General features: G+C 57.9%; 1 protein-coding gene and 1 non-coding gene across 6 annotated transcripts in view; both read right to left on the bottom strand.

Annotated features, from left to right (window-relative positions):
- CHD5 (chromodomain helicase DNA binding protein 5) overlaps positions 1-19,786 on the bottom strand; it is a 71,777-nt gene that overhangs the window by 46,862 nt on the left and 5,129 nt on the right. For all 5 annotated transcript variants that reach the window (XM_061382906.1, XM_061382907.1, XM_061382904.1 and 2 more), the window contains exons 2-6: positions 14,428-14,555; positions 6,374-6,553; positions 3,524-3,642; positions 2,590-2,828; positions 945-1,069 (exon numbers count right to left, since the gene is read on the bottom strand). In XM_061382906.1, coding sequence (XP_061238890.1) covers positions 945-1,069; positions 2,590-2,828; positions 3,524-3,642; positions 6,374-6,553; positions 14,428-14,555 — 791 coding nt within the window. The remainder of the gene's footprint in view (positions 1-944; positions 1,070-2,589; positions 2,829-3,523; positions 3,643-6,373; positions 6,554-14,427; positions 14,556-19,786) is intronic.
- TRNAA-UGC (transfer RNA alanine (anticodon UGC)) lies at positions 5,853-5,925 on the bottom strand. The gene has a single exon. It is a non-coding gene; the product is annotated as a tRNA-Ala (tRNA).

Raw genomic sequence — 19,786 nt, 5'->3', positions numbered from 1 at the left:
TGCCCTCCACCCTGCCAAACTCCTACACATCCCTCAAGGGGAAGCCCTAGGGACACCTCCCCCAAGGAGCCTTCCCAGATCTCTCCCTAATGAGACCTGTTACACAGCCTGTGTGCCAGGTCCGGCTTATTCCATTTGCATGTCATTGGCTCTCTCCCAGTACATGGCCCTAAACCCTTCCAGACTGTGAGCAGCTCCAGAGCAGGATGCACCAAAGTGGAGCAGAGGGCCAAGCACCTTAGTCTCGGCTCGAAAGCTAAGCTGAATGGGGACACCTGCTGCTCCATGCTCCCCTCCACAGCAGCTACACTTGAGACCTGTCACTTGCTTCTTCCAAAGGACAAAGAGATGGCTTCCATCCCTGCCCATCTGAAGGGCTGAGAGTTTGAGGGAAGCAGGTAACCTATGGGAGCAGGAGGGAGGGATGAATGCCCCCCATCCCCAGAGAAAGAGGGCTCAAAGGCTCAGACACGGACTTAGGGTCATTCTGAACCGAGTGCCAGAGCTGCCCTTGAAGGGCTGGAGCCCTGCCTGCCCCCACATGCAGGCCTCCTTCCTGGGCCCACTCTCCTAGCAGACCTGGGCATCCAGGCCCCACCAGGATTCTCCCGCCTACTGCCCAGATAGAGAGGCAGCTGGGGCCAAGGGAGCTGGGACTGAGCCTCCAGCTCAGCAGGGTGGGCAGGAGAAAGAGCTGGAGGCATGGACCACCCAGAAGCCACACTCCAGGGACCCTTGCAAGGATCCAGGCTGACCCCCTCACCAGTCAGGTGGGGGCACAGGCCCAGCAGACAGGCATGTAGCATAGGAAGAGAGAGTGGGGAAGGGGAATGGGACCTGCCCCCTGCCTGGTACAGGAGAATGAACTGACAGCCTGCTTTTCAGTCATCCAGTCTTTGCACGGTGTGCACTCCACACACGCTCACACTCACACTCGCACTCACCGAGGACCCCTTCTTCCTCTTGCTGCCGACCCCTCCGAAGCGGAACTTGAGCCCAGTCACCTTTCTCCCTTTACCCTTTTTCTTCACATCCTTGGAGCCTTTGATCTTCTTCCTCACGCCAGGCCCTGAAAAGCAACACGGCTCGCTCACTTACCACCATGCTTTCACTCAGCCTCACAGCAACCTGGTGAGGAAAGGATCGTTTCTGCTGTCACCTCTTTTCCAACAAGAAAACTGAGGCTCAGAAAGGTGACATCTTTGCTTAAAGCTGCACAGCAAGTAGCAGGGGAGGCCAGAGCATAACCCTGGTCTGGTCCCGGTCCTAGCCACTGCACTGCCATCTTGGAAACAGCCCTGTCTCATCCCTCTCCCCAGAAAGGAGCTGTCCCCAGTAAAGCCACAGACTCCCAGGGCCACCAGGGCAACCAAGGGCACACCCACCTACCTGCAGTCCATACCTGGGCCCCGGAGGGGTGGGCTAGAGCACAGACCTTCCCCCAGCAGCCAGCCTCCAGGTTGCCCACTATACCCCCACACTGGCACCACTCAAGACCTTCCCCACCTCTATGGCCAGTAGAGGTGAGGCTGTGTTTTTATGGAGCTGGCCACAGGACAGTTATCCACCTGGGGAGTAATGACCTGCCCCCAGCAGTCTTTCCCACCAGGCTGAGCAGGGAAGGTGGGGGCCTAGAGGCAGGTGGCCTCGTCCAGGGCCCTCCTCTATCCACATCCACACAGAGAGATGGGGCTGGAAAATCAGTGGCGCCATGGAAAATCTATTTCAATTTTTCAGGCTCTGAATAGGCAGCTCAGGGAATCGATAACTCAGCAGCTGGAGCCCAAGAGGAAATGAGAAAGAAGGCTGGCTGGGCAGCTGGCGAGGGAATTGAGCAGGAGCAGGTGCTGAAGACTGCATCACTTGCCCACCAGGGTCCCTGCGGGACCTGGCAAAGGAATGCGTCGTCCCAGAGACCAGAGCTGCTTGGGGCAGAAACAAGAGGTCCCCACAGTCTCCTCCGCCCTCCATCAAAACCCTGGTCATGGCACCAAGAAGGTGAGCTGCAGGTGAGCCCACCATTCAGAGTCTGGGGGAGATCAATGGCCCTATCCCCAAGGGGGCCAGAAGCCCTTCACTTAGGGCAGAGAAGCCCCTCCCTGAGAACTTCAAGTCGCAGAGAGCCTCTGCTGTCCCCAGCCAGACACCACCGTGGAGTCCGATTTTGTATCTGGACCTCCTTCTGGGTCTCCCTGGGAGGCGGGCCCTGACCACGCCCATGGCCACCCGGGCCGGACACTCAGAAGAGGGATCAACAGGTCATTTTAGGACCTCTTCTCCTGGGAATGGTGCAGCCTCAAACACAAGAACCCCCCAACTCCCAGCAGCCTGGGCCACCGCAGTCCCTTCCTCCATACCTGGGAAAACTCCCAAAACTCTGAGCCCACTGTCCCCTCCACTTGTCCACCAGCCCCAGAAGGGAGGCAGGACAGATGTGGTAACATAGGTGAGAAAGGGCGCGTGGATCCAAGGTCAACCAAGGCACTGGGTCCTGGGTAAAGACCGGCCCAGCTGTCCCAGCCGCCCCAAGCTATAGGGTCTGGGGGGCCTCGGACAGCAGGACTGGGTGCCACCCACCCGCAGCCATACCCTTGCCCTCTTTGGTCTTGGCCTTGCGGATGGGCACAGGCTGGGGTGCCTGCTGGGGGCTGATAGCCAGGGGAGGCGCGATGGTGACCGTCTCCACGGCCGCGGCCACGGCCGCTGCAGCTGCTGCCGCCGAGCTGCCCTTGAAGGGGTTGTTGGCACTGAACTCCCGCCATTTGGCACCCAGGACAGTCATCATCTTTGACATGGGGATCTTCGGGTTCTTCTTGGCGATGAGCGGTCTGCACGGGGGTGGGGGGAGGCAGAGGGTGAGGGCAGCCCCATGGAGGGGACGAGACCCCCATGTGACTCCCGCAGGGCCCACCCATCTTCTCCCACATTTGGAATATGTAGCAAACTGGGAAAGTGGGCTGAATGGAGGGCCAAGGAAGAGGACCAAGCCAGAGACAGCCGTCCACCCGCAACACCCCTGATTTCCTATTTTCAGGGCTAGTCACCTTCTCATTGGGTTTCCAATTAGAGTTCCCAAGGGCACAGAGATGGCCAGCCCGGGCATCAGGCCACCAAGCGGACCTGGGCTGGCTAGGAGGGGGAACGGCAGGTAGTGCTGACTATGAGATTAGAACCTGCCAGACAGACTCAAGGCCTGGTAAGACCGAAGGCCCAGAGGCAGGGGCCTCCAGCAGGACCCTGGGGGTCCAGTTCCATTTCTTCTAGAGCTGAGAGTGGCCACGGGGTTTAAGACCTCAGGATTGATTGGGGCCATCGTTCCTGGGGGCAGGACCAGCAAGGGAGGGCAGGACCATCTGTGGAAGTGGAAGGTCCTGTCCCTCCTGCCAGCTCTGCCCAGGGTCAATGTCAGCCCAACACTCCCCCAACCCCAGGAGCCCAGGGCCCTGTCCCTCTGGCTCCCCACTTGGTTCCCCCAGGGAGGCTGTCTCCGTGGGTGCCCAGCCAAGGCTCCTCTGAGGCCCACCTGAGGAACTGGCTGAAGGCCTTATAGTTGGTCAGCGTGTGGTAGTCGGCCTCGGAGAACAGGTAGTCCACGTCGTCCAGGCCCCACTCGGCCATGAGCTGTCCCGAGGACTTGGGCTCCTACAGACACAGGGGCCGGAGATGGAATCAAAGGTGGGAGTCCTTCTAACCTGCACCCCCATCCCTGGGGCCCCACCCAGGAGGCCTGGGAAAAGCCGGGGTGATCATGTCTGCAACTTGCAACTTAACAAGAGCAGTTCACACACCAAACTGAAAATATCCTAGAGCACTCCAGGCTGCCAGTCCCTTGAGCAGTAGGAATGGCTCAGATGCCAGCTTACGAGGGGGTGCAGGACCACGTATCTGGGTTTAATGTGGGGGTTTGAGGGGAAGCCATGTGCGTGCCCAGGGCAGGAATAAGTACAGGACTCACTCTCTCTGCCCTAGGCTGTCACCTTGGGGTGATACAGTCACACTTGGACCCTGTGAAAGGACAGGCTGCTGCTGGGTTCTGGGGCCAGGAAGGTGTGCCCTGGCCAGAGCGGAGCATGGGACAGTGGTCCAGCTGGGGGCAGAGCCCAGAGAAGAGCCCTCAGCAACTACTTCACATTGGGAGCAGAGGCACAGGGAGGTGTGTGAGTTCCCAAGGGCACAGGGATGGCCAGCCCGGGCATCAGGCCACCAAGCAGACCCAGGCTGGCTAGGAAGGGTGACAGCAGGTAGTGCTGACTATGAGATTACAACCTGCCAGACAGACTCAAGTACCAATCTTGGTTCTGCCACATAGTGTCAGTGAGAGGTGAACAAGCTAACTTCACCTCTCTGTGCCTCAGCTTCCCCATCTGTAAAATGGGGATAAAGCACCTACCTCATGGGAAGGAAGGAGTTAGCAGAGGTCCTTGGAACAGTGCCCTCACTCGGATTCCCCACTTGTTCCAGGCAGCCCAGCCCCGCCCACTGATCCATTCCACCAATCAGCACACACCACTCCCAGGCTGCATCTTTGGTCCAGGTGGGCATGTGACTTAACCAGTCCAGGCAGGAGCAGCCCTAGGTCTCCTATAAGGAAAACTAGGAGACAGGCCAGCTTCCCCTCCTGCTGGACGGGGCAGTGGGAGTCCAGGAAACCCTGAGCTGCTGTTACACTCATTCTCAGCCCTGAAGATGCCTGGGCCTGAACCCAGAGCTGAGCCCACAAATGCAAAGAAACAGGGCCCTGGATCACACCATTGGGTCCCCCGAACTGGAGTCCACTTACCTCGCAGCTCTTGGGGCTGCTGATCTAACAAACCCCTTTGACTCCCTAAGCCCCTCAGGGTTGAGCTGTCTGCTCCAGCAAAAGAAGGCCATCCAGGACACACAATCTCCCTCAGCCCCGAGGGACCCGCTTCCTGGCCTCCCGATCTCTGTAATGGTTCAGAGGTCCTCCCATGAGGGACCTCCTCCCTGGGCCAACCTGCCCCTGACACACAGTCATTCCTGGAGGCATATCAGGCCTCTGCTCCCACCAGGAAGCAGAGCAACAAGTGAGCAAGCAATGGCATCGCTCCAGGATCACCCTGAATCACTCCCATAAGTTCATCTTCCAAAGCTGTCAGTCTCTCAGCTGTTATCAGTCACAGATGATTCACAACACGCCAGCCAGCTAATGAGCTCGCCCCTGGGTGTCAGGGCACCTCAGGCACTTCCCAACTTCAGTGGCTGATAGTCACCACCTCTGCCTCACCCATCAGCCACTGTACTAATATTTACAGAGCGCTAATCTTCAGATCTGCAGCCAGCCCAAACGGAACCTTGGAGAAAGATGGACGGAAGCAGGAGACTCCCAGGTATGGTGCTGTCATCTACCCCTGCCCGCCTTACCCTCAGCCCTTCCCCACTCCACGGAGTGGCCTTGAGATTTCCAGAGCCTTGGCTCAGTCACAGCGCTCCCCACATTCATGTTCATGAGGAAGAGGCTTCTGCCCCTGAGGAGAGCTGTAGGCCCATCGCTACAGCTGCCCTGGCTCACGCTCCCCGGGACACTCTCCTAGACACCCACGCAGGCAGAATTTCAGAATACGTGCTAAGTAAATCCCCCTTCTACAGTAAGCAGAGCTGTCCAGCTGCTGCTGCTTTTTTTCTTTCTTTCTCTCTCTTTTTAAATTTTTGGTTGTACCATGTTCAGTCCCTGAGTCAGGAAGGTCCCCTGGAGAAGGGCATGGCAACCCAGTCCAGTATTCTTTCGTGGAGAATCGTATAGACAGAAGAGCCCGGTGTCCTATGGTCCATAGGGTCGCAAAGAGCCAGACATGACTGAGCACGCACACATGCAATATATGGGATCTTAGTTCCCCAACTAGGGATTGAACCCACACCCGCTGCATTGCAAGTGCAGAGTCTTAACCACTGGACCACCAGGGAAGTCCCACAGCTGCTGCTGCTTGGCAAAAGCTCCGTTTGTTCTATTTTCCCAAATTGTTCCAAGCGTCCGAGCGAGAGGCTCCTGACACCAAACTTGAGTTCAGACCATCACTCCCCTCGGAAACAGCTCTGCGCTAGGCCAGGCAAGACAATGGACATCAGCAAAAGGCTGCCTGACTTCCTCCCCCAACTCCTAACGGTCATCCCATTGTTATTTCTGATGTGTCTGGAAGACTTGTGGATACAGTATTTCTCACAAACTCGTGTCCAACTTTTCCACGTGTGCACATGGATACACTCACACCCCCAGACACATCTGCCTCTACACCCACTGGTGGGAAAGGAGGCTCTTCACGCAGGGGCTCTGGGGTCAGAAGGCAGAGAGCTGGCAGCAGGGGCTCAGCCCCCTCTTGAGTACCTCCCACCCCCAGCCAGGCCTCAGTGTTACCTTGAGACACCCATCTTCATTGTCATCCTCCTCATCATCTTTCTTTTTCCGCTTAGCTTTTTTCTCCTTCTTGTCCTTGAGTTTTTTCTTCTTCTTTTTATTCGGGGAGTAGTCACTGCCTTCACTCTCCGACTTCTCTTCCAGATCCTCTTCATTTTCCGACAGCTCGTCATTGCTCCCCTGGAAGAGAAAGGGGGATGGTGAGGACAACAAGGGCCCCAGGGCTAGGCAGCAGCACTGCCCTAAAAGTGGCCTCCTGAAGAGTCCGTCAGCCCATGCTTTCTGGATCAGTCTCAGCCACCAGATCACCAAAGCTCCAATCACCTGGAACCAGCATGGGGCAAGGGTCTCATCCCCGACATGACAAACCGTGCCATACAGGTGAGTTAAGGCATCGTGTGAAGCCAGGCTTTACCCTCACAATGCACAAGCACAGGGCAGCTGTTTGGACGGCCCCAGAGTGAGGTCCAGGCTCTGCCTCAGATTTCTGTGGATTCAGATTGTAACACAAGTGTCAGGGATGACACTTGAACACACAAAGGATGTGATGCCCAGAGCCAAAAAACAAAATGCAGGCTAGGCTGGAGAAGGGCCCCTGGCTTCTGCCCCGGACCCCACCTCCACACGACTCTGCTTATCTTTGCATCCTATGGAGTTGTTTGTGTCAAGTGAAACCTGTGGTTAACATACAGCGCACGTGCTCAGTGCTCAGTCACTTTAGTTGTATCCAACTCTTTGCGACCCTATGGATCATAGCCCACCAGGCTCCTCTGTCCATGGGATTCTCCAGGCAAGAATAGTGGACTGGTTTGCCATGCCCTTCTCCAGGGGATCTTCCCAACCCAGGGATCAAACCTACATACATCTTCTGTGTCTCCTGCACTTCAGGTGGACTCTTTACCCACTGAGCCACCAGGGAAGTCATCCCAGTCTTATCTGCATGTGGGCTCTCCAGAAGCTGCTAAGGCACAAGCCCACCTTCCCCATGGCCCCCATCCTGGCTGCTTCATCTCAATATGAGACAAGGTAATTTAGGCAGCTCTTAAGCTTGGCTTCCTTGATTTAGTTTCCTGTCTGTACAGGCAGAAAATGGCCCATTTATATGGAGATAAGGGTGTTTACAGACAGAGCATCCCCTATTAGAAAGTCACTGTCCCTCTGAGAAAGCTGTGTATTTGGGGTTTTGAAGATGCAAGTGGGCTGAGGAGGCCCCTCCCAGCCAGGGTCTGCAGGAGAGGCCGGGCACAGATGCTCCAAGGAAGATGATGTTTGGCATCGTCATGCTGGTGGTTTACTCTCTCTTCAAGGTGAGCAAAGAGAGGCACGGAAGAGATGAAGAGAGAACTAGGGAGATGAAGGATGTGAGAAGAGGAATGAGGGAGGGAAGCAAAAGAGGAAATGGAGAGGGAGGAGGAAGGAGGGGAGGAGGGAGAGGAGGGAAGGTGGGGGAGGGAAGGAGCAGATGGAAGAGGAGCCGAGCAGACGGAGGGCAGTAAGGACAGTGGGTCTGTCTGTCCAGGCCAGCTGCTGCCCTGTCCAGCCACGTTTACAGTCTGAGAGTCTCTTTCCAGGAGGGAGGTTCTCCCTGAGGTACATCTGGGAAAGGACCCACCGATGGGATCCCTGCACTTCCTGACTCTTCTGCTTGCTCAGCTCACTCTCTGCCTAGGCCGGCTCCCTGCTTCCAAACCTTTTATGCTCATTAAGCTGCTGAGTCAGTGTGCTGGCTGGTGGCTGGCAGGCAGCAGGGCCTGGGCCTTTCCGGAACCCAAGTGTTTCCCAGAATACTGACTCAGTTGGGCACCCTGGGCCCCAGGGGCAGTGCACCGGTCCTGGCGACTGCCAGAGCCTTCCCAGGACAGGACAGCCTCACACGCAATCCTGTTCCCAGGGCTCATAGCCACAGCTCCCAGCTCTGCCTCTGTCCTCTGGGGAGGCAGAGGTCAGACAGCGATGTCCATTTCCTCTGAGGCTGTAGAGTTCGGCCAGCTTGGAAAGAGCACCCTTTGGAAGACCTGAGAGACAGTGCTTACAACCCAGCAAAGGTAAGGATGGGAGGAGGCAGCCACCAGCAGCTTCAGCACCGCGGACAGAGGCTGTGGGGCCCGCCAAGGGAGGGGCTTGGGGCTGGCTCTCACCTGCCCACAGACCAGACCAGGGATGAGACAGGAGGACCCACGACAGGTTCTGGGGCTCCCTTGGGAGGCTGCAGGACAGAGGCTGTCTCTGAGCTATGAAAACCTTGCTAACCAGGGAACTGGGCAAATCACTGCAACACCCTGACCTCAGTCTCCTCATCTGTGAAATGGGGATGCCATAAATGGCAGTAAAAGGAACAAAGGAGGTCCTGTGAAAGAGGGCTTTAAACATTTTGAAATAGGGGAGACTCAAGTACCCACGATGCCCCCAATTCTGCTTGGAAGTATAAAATGCGACCAGGACCACAAGCTGGAGGACCCAACCAGCTTCATCTCCCTCATTTAAGCAAATCCAGACTGGATTAAAGTCAGGTGCATTGACAGCGCCTGCAGCTGGACGACAGTTACAGTGTAGCTGGGGCCTCCCTGGTGGCTCAGCAGTAAAGAACTCACCTGCCAACGCAGGAGACACAGGAGACATGCATTCAATCCCTGGGTCAGGAAGAGGCAACCCTTCCTTCAACTCTTCAACTGAAAGAGGAAATGGCAACCCACTCCAGTATTCTTGCTTGGAGAATCCCCATGGACAGAGGAGCCTGGTGCGCTACAGTCCACAGGGTCACAGAGAGTCAGACACAACTGAGTACGCGTGCGTGCACGCACACACACACAGGCAACAAGAAGGGGCTGTTGTGGCTGCACCTGTGGGGTTTTTCCCTGAGCATCTGCTGGGAGCAGGATCCCAGGCTACCATACCCCAGGTGAAGGAGCAGTGAGCGGTGACCGGCACAGTTCTGAAGGCAGGGCCCAGAGGGAACCAGAGAGAGGAAGAGGCAGGGAAGGCCCCTCCGGCAGACACTCTGTCTGTGTGTGCACAGTGCAGGAGAAGCAGGCCTGTCAGAGGACCCCAAGCTGGGCACTGCCATGAGGGTTGGTCCAGCAGCCACTCTGGGTCTAAGTGGGGGAGCAGGAGGGCTAAGTTCCTCCTAGAGGGATGAGCTGGAGCTACACCAGGCACATCAGTGGCCCCAATCACCCACTAGGGTGACAACGATGGCGGCCTCCCATTTCACAGAATGGGAAGACCCCTCCTCACCCCGTCTACCTGCATCGAGGAAAGCCAGCCGGAAAGAAGAGGTGGTTCCCCAATTCTCCAACTCCCCACCCATTCCCTAATTTCCTCTGTGCCCTTCCTTCTCCTCTGACCAAAATGAGGCTCACCTTGCCTGGTCCACCCCTATCTGTACCCCAATCTCATCCAAACCCTCTTGCTCACACAGCCGGGGGCAGGGGGGTTGGTGGCTGGTGAGATGCAGGACAGGTCTTTGGGGATGAGTTTCCCACTGGTACAATAATTCTGTACCCACAGCACTTCTCTGCATCCATCGAGACCAGAGCCTCTTTTCTCCTGTGTTTTCTTTTTCCAAAATCTTCCCTGGCAGACAAAAGGGCAAAAGGAAGGGCAGCACATGGTTCTGAAAACAATTGGAAGAGGGGGCACCCATCAGCAGAACCCAGAGGGATGCAGAGCAGCCAGTGGCCAGAAGGGCAGGAAGGACCAAAAACTAGGAGTAGACCAGCCATACAGCATCTTGAAACTTTCAGGGGTGGTGCAGGCCAAGCCACATTCACAAGGGAGGTACAGGGACAGGACAAAATGCCCTAAAAAAATCCCTAAAGCAACCTCAGCCCCAAGCCACACCTGGGCTCTGAACATCAGGACTCATCAGGCTGTGACCTTGGTGCTGTCCTCTGGGCTGCAGCTGCCCCGGGCATGACTACAGGGGACGCCCCTGATGGTCAAAGAACCCAAGTGAACTTGGAGTCCCAACAGAATCCATGTGCAAAGCTGCCTTAGATGCTACTCCTGAGCTGGGCGTGTGAGGACTTGGGGGTAGGCAGGAGGGGTCTCTGCCCTGAGCCTCGGGCCCACCAAGGCACAGTAAGCCACCAGCGCAGGCCCTGGGGATCCCTAGCTGGCGGCCAGTGTCCACTCTCCCCCCACCACAGCTCTGCAGATGTCGTTCCATCCAGGCATTCCATCTCCCTCTCCCTTCCTTCTATGCCTGAACTTGGCACACACCACATCTCTTAAAAAGGAGGCATTTCAACTCAAAAGGAGGGACTCAGAGAGTTGGTCATTCTCAAATTGGGGTCCTTCAAGATTGAGAGGGAAAAAGAAAGAATGAAATATGAGCCTTCCCATTCACAAGTGTTATAAACAGTTATAATTTAGCACTGAATAATTGGTTGCTATGGTAACCGCTGCAGTACAGGTTGAAATCATCTCTCCCTCCTGCGCTGGGTCTGACAAGGAGCTTCATCTACATATGCTCAGGTTCCGGCCGAAGCCCGGTTATTTTATGTAAATCAGGATTCATGACTCGCTGCCTGTCCCCCCACCCAACCCCCCCAAAAGCCTGCTGCTGCATGGGTTCCACCACCCGAGGGGGCCCTCTGCTCCCTCTACCCATGGTCTTGGGTTGGGGCCACCTGGATGGAGATGAAAAGGAGCAAAGGGGTGACATCCCCCCCACCCACATCATGAGAACTCAGATCTGCGGGCGGGTGGAGGAGCGAGCAGAGGAGCAGGCAGTGGGCACATGGTGGCCGAGATCCCTCTCTCCAGCGGCAGCGTGTTTAGACCTCCGAAATCTGACAGCTGCCAAGCCAGGCTCTCAGTGGTGCGGTGGTGGGGGTCAGGGGGGCAGCCGTGGTCTGAGGGCTACATTGGGGGCCTGTCTGGCACTGCCCAGGCCCCTGCAGCCCTCCAGTCTCCCCTGGCCTCCATCCCCTCTGAGATCTGGAATTGCATCTCAGTGCAGAGAAGGAGAGAGGGTGAGGAAGTGACAGAGGGAGAGAGGAGAGGATGGGGGAGAGGGCAGGACGAGGATGAGGTGGGCGGGGAAGAAATGCAGAGGAGGGAAGAGGAGGGCAAGGGAGGCCAGGGAAGAGGTAGCAAGAGATGGGTCCCTCACAAAGGCCAAGTTCCGGCCATAGGAGTGAGAGCTGGGCTCAGAAACAAAAACAAAACCCTGTGTCCAGGTAGGGCCGGAGAAAGGAGACGAGAGGCCTGGGTGATCAGGGTGATCCCAGCACGAGGATGGCAGGCACCAGCCCCCCTGTCCTAAGAAGCCACCAGCCCCTCTCCCCTGGCCGCAAGCCCCTCACCCAGCCCCCGCTTCATCGAGGCCAAGACTCTGCCCACATCCTGCCTCCTTCCTGACCAGGGCCTCGGGGAGGGGCCTGCTGTACCCCGTATCCAGGAAGGCCAGAGAAAGCTCATCCCCACCTGGAGCCAGGAAGGGAGGCCACAGACCCCTGGGGCTCCCCTCATAGACCTTCATCACTATTTGGGAACCAGGCAGAGACCCAGCCTGAGGCCTGAGACCAAGGGCCAGATGGAACAGCCCACGCTGGCCCAGCCTCCCTCCCTGGGGAAGGAGGAAAGAAAGAAAGAGAGGAAAGAAGCGGTCCCAGGAAAGAAGCGGAAAGAGAGAAATTGCTGAGGACCTGGGGAAGGAGGTGCCTGTGCTCAGCCCCAGGACCCAGAATCCCCTTCCACCCGCGTCCAGGGAGCCCCGGGTCTGGGGGGTGAGCCCAGTGGCCGCAGCAAGTCCAGATTTCACAGCTTCGACCAGGAAGTCGACCCCTGCATCCCAGGGCCCCACCAGCCCCACACCATCTATTCTCTACTCCCAACAAGGACAGACCTGCAGGCCAGGGTGGGGAGAGGAGCTGCAGCAGGTCCCCCCAGTGCAGGGGGCCCAGTCCATTGCATCTCCTTGATGAAGAGCCTCCAGGCAGGGGTCCTCTCTCCTGCCTCCACTTCCCCTCCTGGATAATGGGGACAGGACACTTCAGCTCACAAACCTTCCCACAAGCAGCCCTGGGATTAGGGGTGGGGTGTCCTGGGAGGGGACAGACCTGTCGATCCGGGAGCCCAGGATGCCAGGAGCAGGAGGTGAGGACAAAGCTGAGGTGCAACAGTGATGAAGAGCAGAGTGTAGGACAGGGGTGGCGCTGGGCCCAGCGGAGACTCAGGCCCCTCCGGGGGCAGAAAGGGCAGTTTATATGCGCCCGAGGAGACAAACAGCCTGGCAAGGCCACAGAGGGCAGGGAGAGGCTCAGGGACAGCCTAGGCTAGGAGCCTGGGCAGGGCAGCTGTCCTATGGGGGCTTCCCAGAAGCGAGGACAGCAGCACAGTGGGCAGTCCCGGGGAGGAATGCTGACCCCAAGCTCCGGGGACAGCACAGACAGGACGCACCTGTAAGGTTCCAGCTGGAGGAGGCGGGGCTGACTCCTCCCTGCCCCAGTCCCCAAGCTCCTGACAGGCCAGCCCCGGCTGACCACCACGAGAACCCAGGGGCACAGTCCAAGGCAGGCCCCGCCCTCCAGACACTTGTAGGGTAACACTCTGGATGTCCCCAAAGCTACTGGCCTTCCCTGTGGCACTGGTCACATGAAGGCTCCCCCTCAGCCCACATCTGATTTGCCCCCCAACAAGGGGCTGGGGGTAAAGTGATGACCACCCCCCTTACCGCAGACACAGAAGTGAGGCTCAGACAGGTGCAGGCAGTGGCCTGGGGAGATCTGAGGAAGAATCCCACCCAGCATGGCCTGCCCGCCATCACAGGCCCTTTGTCTTCAGGGGTCTCCTCCTCCCCACTCCCTGCAGCATCTTCAAGGACCCTCCAGAGCGAAGTCATAACACTTTGTCCCTTGCACAAAGCCTTGCAAGGGACAAGCCAGAGGCCCACAGTGGCCTTTGAGGCACATCAGAGAGTTCCAGCAGGCTCCACACACACAAGCACATTGCTACTCTGCCCCCAAGGTCACCAAGCCCATTAACACCTCCCCAACAGCCTCCCCTGCGAGGCTGGACCAGGAGGGTCTCCTCCGGACAGGGGAGGCGAGAAAGCCAGAGAACCGACAGCACTTCCCCATCAAAAACCCCACAGTAGCCAGGGGAGGACCAGGCTGGGGGGATAGGCTGCTGGACATCCCTGGGGCCAGATCTCAGCCATGTCGCCATGACCCTGGGCAAGTTCATCTCTTGAGCCTCCTCTGTAAAGCAGGGTGCACACCACCCCCTCCCCGTAAGGCTACCTAGAGGATGGGGTGACTCCAAGGAGCGGTGGCAGCTCCCACGTGGTGGGAGACAGGAGTCCCCACGTTGCCCTAGGATCATCCCTTCTGAGTGCGAGGGGCTTTAAGCTACAAGTCGACCCCAGGTTGCCCCTCTGACAGGAGGTGATGATCATCTGACCCTGATTCCCAAGGTTGATGTCAAGGATAAAGTGATTCTGTGTGGAGTGTTCTGGAAACGTGCACTCAGATTACTTGGAGGAGACCCATCCCATACTCAGGTCTCCTTATTCTTCTCCCACTTCGATCACGTTCATCAGGACCCCAAGTCACAACAAGCTGGATGCAGCAAACCCGAGGGACAGATGCCTGCCAGCAGTGGCAAAAGGTGCTGCCCAGGGCACCGAGGAAGTGGACACGGAGGCAGTGGACACAGATGCAAGTGGCAATAAGGGCCCTTCAGTGAAGAGGTGCAAGCGCCGGGGACCCTGTGTTGTCATGGCCCGGGACAGCCTCCAAGGGGGAAAGAATAAACACCCCAGAACACCCTGATTAAGAAGACAGCACACTTGGGCTCCCTGGCGGGCCAGTGGTTAGGACTCTGCGCTTTCACTGCCGAGGGCCGGGGTTCAATCCCTGGTCAGGGAACGACATGAGATCCATCTCGGGCAGGTATCGGTGGGCACTGCTCACAGCAGATGCCAGTTTTGGTGTTCTCACACAAGCTCGGTTCTCAGGACACACCCTCCCTCTCTGGAAGGTTCTGGGTCTTTCTTTGCAGGCCCAGGAGGAGCAGCCAAGCCCCCCAACAGCCCCGGCCCTGCTCACCTCTTTCTTCTTCCTCTTCCCTTTGGACCTGTTCTCCTTGAGCTTCTTGGACTTTTTCTTCTTGGGGAGGCTCACGGGCTCCTCCGGGAAAAAGTCATCGAAGCCTTCAAGGCCACCATCTTCTTCTTCTGGAGGAATAAGAAGGGGGAGGGAGTGATTCTGCTGCTTCTTTTTGGGAGATTCACTCCCCAACCCAGGAACGGAGTGAGAGGCAGGGCCGCTGCCATCCAACTGTCCCAGGCCAGGGCCACCCACACCCCCCCCCCGCCCCCATTTAAAGCCCACCCCTTCTCCCTCCATCCAGTTCCCCTGCCCCAACCCCTCAGAGTCATCCCCAGCCCCTCGGGCTGTGTCACACCACTCCACTTCTCTGGGCCTTTCCTCCTGTCATCTGTAAAATCGGACAATAACCATCTTCCTTGCTACAACAGTGCTCCAGAAACTGAAACAAAAACGACTAACTTTGTTGACTAACAAGCTGGGTTTTGTTGACCCGGCTCCTTGGGGAGAAAGCAGCTCCACAGAGTCAGAAAGCCATCTCCAGCTGGCCCAGGGAGGGTCAGGGCCTACCCCTGCCCTCCAGAGGCCCACAGTCGGGCCAGGAGACAGCTCATGAGTGCAGATGACACCACCCTAGGTGATGCCAGGTGGGCCATGGGGCAAGTGCCTGGGAGTTTGGAGGAGAGACCAGCAGGGTGGATGCCAGGACCCCCCTTAATAGGGACTTGAAGGCCACGCTGCCCCCCCACCTGGCCTAGTCCCCAACTGCACCCACGCAGGCCCATCCCCGTCTCGTGGACCCGGACACGCACAGCAGGGTGCCAAACACACTCCACTGGGTGCTCCGGACAGTGTGACAGTCCAGAGAGAGGTGCGTTTTCTAGAAACCGCCTGCCTTTCCTGAATTCCTCGCACTTTCCTCCAGCCGAAAGGCCAGGTGAGCAGACAAGTACGTCATGTGGGCATCTCTGTGCTTCTCACCACCCCCCAAAGGGAGCCTGTGGCCGGGGTCTAACTCCTTACCCAGGATGTCAGGGGGATAAAGGGTATGATCCCTGAGTTCCATGGGGGTAGGGAATGGGAGGGTCCTCTTGGGGGCAAACGGCAGCAGATGACACAGGAAGAACAAGCACCCAGAGCCATCCCTGCTGGTACAGTGGATAAGACTTTGAGCTCCCAGTGCAGGAGGCCCAGGTTCAACCCCTAGTCAGAGAAATGGATCCCACATGCCACAACTAGGAGTTCACATTCCTCAACTAAAGATCCCACGTGCTAAGTCACTTCGGTCATGTCCGAATCTTTGTGACCCCATGGACTGTAGGGCACAGGGGTGGGAGGGGTATTCACTGGAGCCTGTAGACAGGCTCCTCTGTCCATGGGTTCTCTAGGAAAGAATACTGGAGTGGGTTGCCATGCCCTTTTCCAGGGGATCTTCCTGATCCAGGGATCAAACCCTCATCTCTCATGTCCCCCGCATTGGCAGGCAAGTTCTTTATCACTAGCGCCACCTGGGAAGCCCAGAGATTACTCCATGCTGCAGCAAAGATCCAAGATCCCACGTACTGCAATTATGATACAGTGCAACCAAATAAAGAATTTTTTAAGTATATAAAATGCTATTTAAAAAAAAAAAAAAAACACCTAGAGAGAGCTACATCTGCTCTTCTGGGATGAAGGAAGATTCCAGAATGAGCCAGTAGAACCTCCAAAGGGTCCACCAAAGGGGCTTCAAGAAAGCCAGTCCCCACACCAGCAGCTTGTCCCCCACCCCCACCCTCATGGCCCATGTGCATGGGGCGGGGGCACAGAGAGAAGCACCAGGGGGTGGGGGACAGGACAGGGAGTCTCACTTAGCCTCAGGCTGGCCTCTGAGAGGGACCCCACTGTGAGACTGACACTGGGAGACCCTGAGGAAGGTAAGACATGCCAGTGCCACCCAGGGGACTTTCCTCTGGGAAATGGACAGTGTCCTCGATGAATCAAATTTAAATAACAGGGCCCTGCCAGGACACCTTTTAGAGCAAAACATCCTGGCTGCTGAATGTGTCAGACCCACAGATGTTTGGACACATATCTGTACCCTGGACACCCCCAACATCCCCCCCATCCTCCACAGGGGTCTACTCCAGGGCCTGGGGGCTTCCCAGGTGGCACTGGTGGTAAAGAAGACAATGCAGGAGACATAAAAGATGTGGGTTTGATCTCTGGGTTCAGGAAGATCCCCTGGAGGAGGGCATGGCAACCCGCTCCAGTATTCTTGCCTGGAGAATCCCATGGACAGAGGAGCCTGACGGCTACAGTCCAGAGAATCACAAAGAGTCGGGCACAACTGAAGCGACTTAGCACACAGGCAGAGGCCTGAGACCCCTGTCCCCAACAGTCACCAGTGGGAAGGGGGAAGGTACCCCCGGTCACACTCTGGATACAGCTAGAGGGTGCTGGTGACTCTGGCGGCCCAGTGAATACCCCTCCCACCCCTGTGCCCTGGAGGGCCATCTCCCAGTCGTTCCACTCCCTCCCAGGGGAAGGCAGGGGCTGCACCACTGACTGGGCACCCCTCTGCACCAGGTTCTCCTCCAAGGTAGCCAGGGGCCTATAGCCTGAGCGCCCCCACCCCGCATCTTGCACAGCAGAGGTCGGTCCACTGGAGCAGGCGGCAGGGCACACCCGAGTCCCAGCCCCTCCCCATCCTGCCAGGTGAACACAGACATGGAGAGAGCCAACTCCAGGAAGGTGAGGGAGCTGCCACGGAGGAAGGAGTGACCTGAGACTGGGCTGAGTGCTGGCCATCCCCAGGAGGCCAGCTTAGGGGTCCTGACCAGCAGAGGGGGGGCAGTGCCAAGGACCCTGTGGAGGGCACAGCTGCTGTGGCTGGCACAAGGGCCAAGCAGTGAGGGTGGGCCCAAAGCTGGGATTCACGTGGGCAGGCTTTGAGGGGAGCTGGGCAGAGGAGGCAGGATCCAACCCCATCTTGTCCCCTGGACCCTGATGTGGGAGGGGCAAGGATTCTCGTGCCAGTTGGAAAGGTGCATGGGCACCCCCAGAGCCATTCGGGAGTGGAGGGCTCCGGGGAACAACGACATGGCTGGCTGGGAGCCAGGCTGGGGATCTGATGCCCATCCATGCTTGCCCACTCCCCCACCCACCTCCACCTCCCCCGGAGCGGCAAAGAGACCGCCTGGGCAGAGCCGCCCCCGCACCCTGGCAATGCCCAGCACAGTTATGTAACAGGCTCAGCTGATGCAGTCGGGAGGGGGCCTCTCCCTCCTGCCTCCGGCCTGCTCCCCACATCCTCCATCCCCTCAGCAGGGCAGTCCCCCAGACTGGGGAGGCCAGCCCAGCACACAGTCACAGACTGACCAGCCAGCAGGCACAGACAAGGGGATGTGCAGGTGGCTGCGAGAGGTTCAAGAAGAAAGCTGGGATCGCCCATGGGCAGTGCCCCATCCTGCCTGGGAACAGGGTAGGGGCACCTCAAGCCTTAAGCGCAGCCCTGGCCTCAGAGGATAAGGCCTCGGGCCCTCTGCCCCTGGACAGATCCCTCCCTCCATTCCCAGGAGACCTCACAGCCCAGGGCCATCTGCCTGGTTAAATCCCTCCTCCGGAAAGTTCCAGACTGGCACACGATGAAGAGGACCCCACCCTGCCCACCCGCATCGTCTTCTCCCGCACGGCTTCTGGTAGCCCTGAGGACCCCCAGGGCTGACCTGCTGTGACAGTGCTTCCACAAACCCCCATAATTCCCGCCCAGCCCTGCCCCCTCCTCCATCTTCTGAGCTTCTTCCAGAACCAGACCTCAGGAGTCATATCCGAGCAACCCTTCCTGGTGCCCCTCCCAGAGCCCAGCCCTGCACCCCCTCTCCAGGGCATCCAGCCAGTGGTAACGTGGGAGCACGCACGCCCTGGGGTGAGGGCACCGAGGAGAAGCAGCCTCAGGACTCCTCATCCTGCTGGCTCCCAGCTCCGCCCGGCTCCCAGCTCCGCCTGGCTGCCCCACACAGCCCTTCCAGGCTGCCTGGCAGTGTCCTCCCGCACCAACCTTCCCTTCCAGGGCCCCAGGCTCCATCGATCCCAGACGGACTATAATTAGGACCCATTTGCCCTGGTCTGTCTCCCAGGCCTGGGGAGGGCACAGGGGAGGCTGCTTCAGAGACAAGACGGGGGACAGGCAGGGGACCATGAACACAGGTACCTCCTGTGGCTTTTCCCCGAGCTTATCCCCAGCCCCTCACCAACTCCCTGCACACAAGGGCTTAGCCCTGAGGGAGCCCCAGGCTGCTCGACAGGCTGCAGCCCAGGCAAGGGGGATAGGCCCTTCCCAGAGAAACACCTTACAATAATAAACAGTGGATCTACCTACCGCCTGCACCAGGCTCGAAGCAGATAGCATATGTTTGTTTATAGGACTTCATCTACTCCACACAGCAACCCAGGGAGACAGTAATATTACCCTCATTTGCAGATGAGGAAACAGGCTCCAAGGATCTCATCACTTGCCCACTTCTCAGTCTCACAGCCGGCAGGCGGCAGAGCCAGGATAGAACTCTGGTTGGTGGTCCCCATGCCTGCCCCTCCCTCCAGGTGTAGGAGCCCCCAGAACTCAGCCCTTCCCTGCACTTACTTAACAAGCATTTAAACAGCATTGCCCCTGTGCCAAGCGTGGATGTGCTCTGGGGATGCTGAGGTGACTCAGGATGGTCCCTGGTCTGGAAGGTCATCTGGGCTCCCTCGGAGGGGTGGTCTGGGCTAGTCCACCCCAAGTCCCCATGCTCTGCCCATCCCCTGCCCCTGTCCTCTGGGGAAGGACAGCCGCAGAGCCCAGAGGGGCCTGGGAAAGAGGGCAGCCCCCCAGGCAACTTAGCAAACCAAGGTGATCAGAGCAGAAGAAAAACATGATTGCGAAAGGAAGAGTTAGGTCATCTGATTCCAGGCAGCTGATGGATCTGGGGAGGCGGAGCCAGATCAAGAGCTCCATCACAGAGGTCCAGAAGAGTGAGCAAATGCCAGTGATGGGGACCCAGCTCAATGTCCCCCCTCCCCTCCAGAGCCTGGGGAGAGGGGCTCCTTCCGTTCCCCCAGGCAGGAAACAAGACCACCCAGTGACCAGGAGGAGGGACAGGGGAGCACAGGCTTCAAACCGCCGCCCCTGACTGGGGGGGCGGCCCCCAGTCCCTTCTCCCCGGAGCTCACATCTTCATCCTTAAAATGGGCCGAGTCCTGGAAATTCCCTGGTGGTCTAGTGGTTAGGATTCCACACTTCCACTGCCAAAGGCACGGGTGTGATCCCTGGTTGGGCAACTAAGATCCTCCAAGCTGAGTGACGTGGACGAAAATAAATAAATAAAAATTAAAAAACAAA

Source organism: Bos javanicus, chromosome 16 (assembly GCF_032452875.1).
Source record: "Bos javanicus breed banteng chromosome 16, ARS-OSU_banteng_1.0, whole genome shotgun sequence".
NCBI lineage: Eukaryota > Metazoa > Chordata > Mammalia > Artiodactyla > Bovidae > Bos > Bos javanicus.
Note: the sequence above shows the minus strand (reverse complement) of the source record. Positions and strands in the feature narration are given on the sequence as shown.